Source organism: Elaeis guineensis, chromosome 2 (assembly GCF_000442705.2).
Source record: "Elaeis guineensis isolate ETL-2024a chromosome 2, EG11, whole genome shotgun sequence".
Lineage (NCBI taxonomy): Eukaryota > Viridiplantae > Streptophyta > Magnoliopsida > Arecales > Arecaceae > Elaeis > Elaeis guineensis.
Window position 1 is genome coordinate 78,135,197 of NC_025994.2, and position 6,434 is coordinate 78,141,630.

General features: G+C 35.5%; 1 protein-coding gene across 3 annotated transcripts; it reads right to left on the reverse strand.

Moving 5' to 3' along the window:
- Window positions 1-980: 980 nt before the first annotated feature.
- LOC105058060 (eukaryotic translation initiation factor 6-2) lies at window positions 981-5,767 on the reverse strand. 3 transcript variants are annotated; one of them, XM_010940857.4, is made up of 9 exons: window positions 5,539-5,767; window positions 5,133-5,172; window positions 4,819-4,915; window positions 4,641-4,726; window positions 4,511-4,555; window positions 2,266-2,396; window positions 1,730-1,840; window positions 1,373-1,634; window positions 981-995 (listed from the first exon to the last, which is right to left on the reverse strand). In XM_010940857.4, the coding sequence occupies exons 2-8, from the start codon at window positions 5,140-5,142 to the stop codon at window positions 1,377-1,379; spliced, it is 738 nt and encodes a 245-aa protein (XP_010939159.1). In that variant the 5' UTR covers window positions 5,143-5,172; window positions 5,539-5,767; the 3' UTR covers window positions 981-995; window positions 1,373-1,376. The 3 variants fall into 3 exon arrangements, with proteins under 3 accessions (XP_010939159.1, XP_010939151.1, XP_010939143.1); XM_010940849.3 differs by lacking the exon at window positions 981-995 and adding an exon at window positions 1,175-1,267; XM_010940841.4 differs by lacking the exon at window positions 981-995 and having other exon boundaries at window positions 1,282-1,634.
- Between the last annotated feature and the right edge of the window lie 667 nt (window positions 5,768-6,434).

The following is a 6,434-nucleotide window of genomic DNA, read 5'->3' on the forward strand; positions in this document are numbered from 1 at the left end:
CTGATCATGCCTCTACTTAGTTTGTCAGGTAGGTCTAAAGGGTTGTCATCTCATGGAACTAGTATCATCTTTTGCCCTTCTGAATCTCAATCCTTGGGAAGAACCGGCCAGGCTTGTGTTTCCACTTTCACTGATAAAATACTAATGGCAGAACGATGATGATGATACAACCTTGCCCAGTAATAGACTTTCCAGTGCAAATCATGGTTTTAAGTAATGGTGTTATAATCATTGTTACCGACCCCCATTATGTTATAGATCAGAAAGTATATATATATATATATATATATATATATATATATATAACGCCCTCTATTTACATTATTTCCCATTGTGAGGAATGGATCATTATAACATAAATATTGTTTTCATTTATACTTTATTTTAAATAAAATATTTTTTACAAACTTCAAAAAATTTTCCCTCAAGATTTCCTTCACAAGCAATTGGCATGGTCCAAAAGTTAATATTTAATATCTAATAAAAAGTAAAGGGAAAGGTAAAACTTATTTTTCTATGATAACCTATTATTTCTCATTGTAATAGATATAATAACTGTTATTTCCACTTAATACTAATTTTAAAACTCTTGAGATGAATAAGTCATTATAACCGTGACGATGGTCAATATAAGTTTTGGTGAAGTATAATAAGCTAACACATTATTGAAAACGTTAAGCTCAACTCTGCATAAAAATGATAACTTGCACATAAGACCTTCAAAAGGTTTTTAAGTAACATAAACCTTCAGCTCTTAGAATTACAGTGACTTTAAAGAGTGAAATGTTGGTAAAGAATTCATGGTCACGTAATTATCTCTTCAAGAATCTAAAGAGACTAAATAGGACACAGTTTAACTGCCAGCCTCCTGCTAAGCTGCAAAGTCAACGAGATTGCTGGATGAGGGACCCAATAGCTCATGTTAAGCATATCCATCTCAACTCAAATGCAGTCACATCACCAATGCGTACCGGCTCAATTCAGTGATTGTTTGCCTAGAAGAAACCCACAAACTAATAAACAGTTACTGAATTATTCGTTGAAATTGGAACATTAACAATTTTCATAACTGTGATGCTACACTGCTGTGACATTTCTCTACAGAACTATAATTCACTATGCTCCGTTACCATTTGATAAGTTGAAAATGTTCAGACAAGAAGAAAAAGAAATGTGAGGCACCAATGTTATCCATATATATATATATATATATATTGGTGGGGTTGGTGTGGCAAAACTAGCATAGACAACATCAGCGCATGCATAGCTGCACACATGACATGAAACATAACATCAAACACTAAACGAAAACAATGTTAGTATGGCCAGAAGACAAATTAAGTTGGATCAAAAAAATCACTTATAATCTTACAATCCTAAACATAGCTGTCGATAAGTGATTTCCGCATCTCATCAACAATTGAGCTTGGCTGGGCTTCTCTCAGTTTGAAAACACTTTCGACGACAGAGAGCTCAGTCGCAGTGGTGTCTGAGCCACAGAATGCAGTCCAGTCATTCACAGTCATACCAGCAGCAATGACCTCGCTGCCTCTGTTCACAGTCCCTGCAACAAGGGGGACTTGAAGAAGCGTAGACAGTTCATCAAGATCCTCAATGGATGTGTGTGGATGAACCTGTTTCAATATTTAGCATCGTGAGAAGCAATTGATACCTGTAAGAAAATTTTTCCCCTCATACTTGGGATAAAGGAAAAGCTGTGGCAACTCACCAAGCCGCCTCTATTTGAAAAAGCACAATAACTACCAACAAGAATGTTTCCAGCAATTGTCTGCCTAAATACTTCAACTCCAAGAACATCTGCAATGAGCTCTTCCGTTTCCTGAAAGTTCAGGAACAGAAAGGGATAGATTATATATCATGGACTTGGTGATGAAACCAAAATGCAGCAAATCTACAAGCAAGCAAAATCAGCAATGCAATTTGATGCTAGTTTCTAGGTCACATAAGATAAATTGCACCATCATCATGAAACATATCTATCAAGTCATTCAGTAAAACTCTCTGGGCTCCATTATTACAAAATGGAACTCTTGAAAATATGAAAATAACACTTTGGCACACCATCAACTAATCATATGGGTCTCACATGGAGTGATTGCGGCCAGTCACAGTACAACAGACGCCTGATGGCACTTCATTTATCATGTTTTAGGCCCCAACTAGTTTTGTGGTAGTCATATTTTCTTTTTAGTATCTTTGAACAGAAGCTCTCTTCACCTATTAAGATGAACAAGGAGAACTTACCCTGTCGAGATCAGGATGTGTAAGAGCAACATGGTCATTGCAGGCTATGCAATTGCCTAAAGCAGACAGTCTTTCCTCGATACGCTGAACCACCACTTGGTCAGGTAGGCTGTTCCTCAGATGTTGAAGTTCTAGAAGGCGGAAACAAACAACAAAAAAACAAATAATATCAATAGCTTTATTATGCTAAAGCAGCAAATGGCAACTCTTAGGAAACTAATTCATCAGTGACTGAACTCGAGACTCAAAAACAGTGCTCTGCATCCTGCCATTTCAACAAAGAATGTGACTGGTGTTTCTTCCAATAAATTTCACAGAAACTACTTTTGAGGGGGGGAATACTAAAATCCATCAGATACAACATAAGCACAAATAAAAAATAGAAAATGCATCTTCATGTCACAGTCTGAACTCTGAACAAACAAAATAATGTATAAGGTTGCCACATTTCAACGATGCAGTAACTCATGTGTCCCATGCTCATTAAGAGTAAGAGTGAATTTTCCAGTCTTTTTGTCTCTTATATGTATGAATAGCATGTGCACACATGCCATGACCATTGTAAAGCAAGTTTTTTGAATTCAGAGGAAAGCTTTCATGTTTACAGTATAGATAGGCAATCTCTAATACTTCAATCATGCTTGGTGTTGAAACAGACAAATCAATCTTTCACCATAATTCATAATAAATAAGGAGTTTGAAGGAGAAGGAAGGTTCAACGTTAATGAGTAACAGCTTGAAAGAAAAATGAAGCTGATCACTTAAAGAGACAAAAATATCAGGATATGTAGCAAAAGAATAGTGCAGAACATAGGGCTGTTAAATGAGTATAACTTGACATTAGTTGCGGTATAAGACTAAAGCAAGGAAGACAGAAATTTCATTAACAATGAAGAAGCAAAAATTCAATAATAATCAAAAAGAAATAATGTTGCAATTTTTTCAGTGATGTTCCATAAATTCTACATCTAATGCTAAAGGAATTACCTTAAAAAAATCAACCAAAGTCCAAACTATAACTAACGGGCACTTAGCAGACTTTATAGAAACCAAAATCTTTGAATGTTGATTGGCATGCTTAATTAAGTGAAAACCTTTATCCAATAAGCCCACACAATGAGTGTGATTCCCACTCTTACCAACTAAACCTCTAGCCTGTTGGACCAAAATTTTGGTTATATATTCCAGCAAAATAACAAACCCAAACCAGACCTGGAATGTTTCAAAAGTCACCGCCAAATTTTTTGTTGTTGATTCAGCATGCAAGATTGGATTTCGGTAATTTCAGCTATCTGTGCAAGATATTGCCAATCTAACATTATGATGTAAGGAATGATTAGCACCACTGTTTGCCCAAAAGTTGATAAGACCTAGCACAGCAGGCCTATCAAATGGCTGAACCCTATCGTTATGTTTCAGTTCAAAGAACATGATCGAGCACGCTGAACAGGTGAAGGTATAATATAGGAATGAGCAAACATGATCTAGGTGAATGTCAATGTGGTTCCTTGGATGGTGCTTTGGATGGTTGTATAGATAATAACAACAAATCAATCTATGGCCTGACTTTACAAAAAGTAAAATTAATCGACATTTACACTATATTAATCCCGGTATTTATGTTTTTGATTCCACAAAGCACTCCTCTTTCATATTCCAGCATTATATTGCATAGTAGTTCCAGGATACTGGACACATTATTGTAGTGCTTCACATGCATAATCAATAAATGAAGATATTAACATCTTTAATGAATAGTAAATTTGCATTTGTAATCTCACTAACTCCACTAAAGCCATAAAGCAGGTTTTTAAGTACCAGTACTGGAACCCATTTCAGCATCTAGCTGGTCCAGCATAATGAGTGTCAGCATCATACACCCATCCAGTCAGTGCTGGGGGCATACCAAGGACCAGACCCTTATTGGTCTAGTATGGTATGCCCACCAGTAAAGTCCAGTACCGAAAATCTTGGATCCCATTTATCACTTTTATCGATAGACATAGGAACAAGGCTAGGTATTGCTCAGAGTATATCAACCTGCCAGATAATAATTGACTCATGACAGAACTTCAGAACTGATGCCTTATAGGATGAAAGTATTCTTCATGGATGAGATGCTGTAAACTCTATTGTAGGGTCCCAATGTGATTAGCAAATTAAAACAAAATGGTAAGATAATAGAAGTTAAAGTTATCTGACAGTAATAAATGACACTGCAAAGCATTTGCGTGTAAAATTTTACCTTGGTCAGTGGTTGTGTGTGGCAGTAGAAGCCCATTCTTATTTCCTAAATAAAAATTAAGACAATACTGTCAGACATTTATTGGAGACAGCCTCATAAGTTTTCCATAAAATGGCCTAATGATACTGACCAGCACACAGCCGCCCAATTATTCTTGTGCCTGCTATAGAGGTCTTGACAACAGGTATAACATCAGCAAGCTCAGCTTCAAATGCACTGTGCTTTGTTCCATCAAAATTCATCAGCAACTTATAGGAGCACCACAACATAAGAACTCACTAGTAATTAAATGCGTTCAACAAATTAACCTGTAAAAATTTTCTGATCCTCCAATTGCAACCAAACAGTATGCATTTGTCAGCTTCGAGAAAACCCCAACTTCACACGAGTTCTCAAATTGAATTCCTGCAAATATTTATGCAGCAATTCTATTTAATTAAAAAGCATTTCAAATGCCATGATTCTCTAGCAAAACTAGTAGACAAATCATAAGTTCTCAAAGCCCATAAGTCGCAACTATCCCAAAACCGAGCATTAACCATCATGTTGCTGTTAAATAAACCTGTTATCATAATACAGATTTCAAAATTAATTATTTGTAGCAGCATCGACGGAAGCTTACGAGTTGCCATGATGGAATTGGATCGGCAAGATTTAAACACCTGTAACAACAACATGAGAAAAAAGGTTCAAATTCTGTAATTTTTTTTAAATGCTAAAAATCAAATTTAAGGATTCATGCCACAAAAAAAAGAGGGGAGGGGGAATTAGCCATCAGCCAACGATCAATAACTTGCTTCAATTTTGGGTTCGCAGAAGAATCATAAATTTACTAAGAAACCGAACTAACCGAGAAAATTATTATTGGTAAAAAAATAACCAATTTGTGCAAAATTTAACTGACCAAAACTGCCGCGACCATTCAATCACAACCAAAATAAACAGGAGATTTATGGCTACAACCCCCAATCCTAATTTACCAGAAGAAAAACTATTCTTTTCCGAAGAACCCTAGAAAAACCTCTTACTAGGATCGAAGGCGCAAGGGGCGAGCTTCGGTGGAGCAACGAAGATCAAAATACCAGAAGGGGTCGCGAGAGAAGCCTGCGAAGAGCGGAAAATAGCCGGATCGACTTCTTGGGCACCAGTATTTTGGAGGACTTCTTCTAGGATTTGGTTGGAGATTAGGTTTTGCCCTCCGGACATCAGGGCCTTAAATTGGTCGAGCTCCCGATCCCACTCTGAATCGGACCCAAGAAACTTAGGTCCGTAAATAACTGAAAGCCAGCCCAATTCGTACTACGAGCCTATGTCTGGTAATATGGATCGGAAAATAATAATATATATATATATATATATATATATATATATATATATATATATATATATAATATATATATATATATATATATATATATATATATATGAGAAATTTTTGTGACTGCGGATGGTGTAAAAATCTGATGTGGAGCACACCGGCTTGTCCGATTGATCCACATGCCCCAACACGCATTTAATGCTTGAGTCATTTTTTCATTTAAAAATTTGTATGACGAAAATATCCTTATACTTTTAAAAAAATTATGACATTTTGTAGCATATTATGTGCACGATGTCATAATATGACCCAGGATATCATAATATAGAAGGAGCATTTTTGTCTAATCACTTTCAATGCGTATTTAATGCCTACACTTTATTTTTTCGTTTGAAATTTTTAAATGACGAAAATGCTTCTATTCTTTGGAAAAAAATTATGACATCTTATGCATATTATGACATTTGCATTATATTATAACATCCTGTAGATAAAAATTATGATTGTGAATACAAGATATTATAATATGGATATAGAATTCATAATTTTACCAAAGAACATGAGTATTTTCATTATATAAAATTTTTAAATAAAAAAATCAATCTG

Bases quoted from the DNA above. Each gene is read 5' to 3' on its own strand.
- LOC105058060 (XM_010940857.4), bottom strand. The intron at 4,727-4,818 runs GTTAATTTGTTG...AACAAAGCACAG, and splicing joins GGATCAGAAAATTTTTACAG to TGCATTTGAAGCTGAGCTTG. The intron at 2,397-4,510 runs GTAAAATTTTAC...TCCGCCTTCTAG, and splicing joins ACACACAACCACTGACCAAG to AACTTCAACATCTGAGGAAC.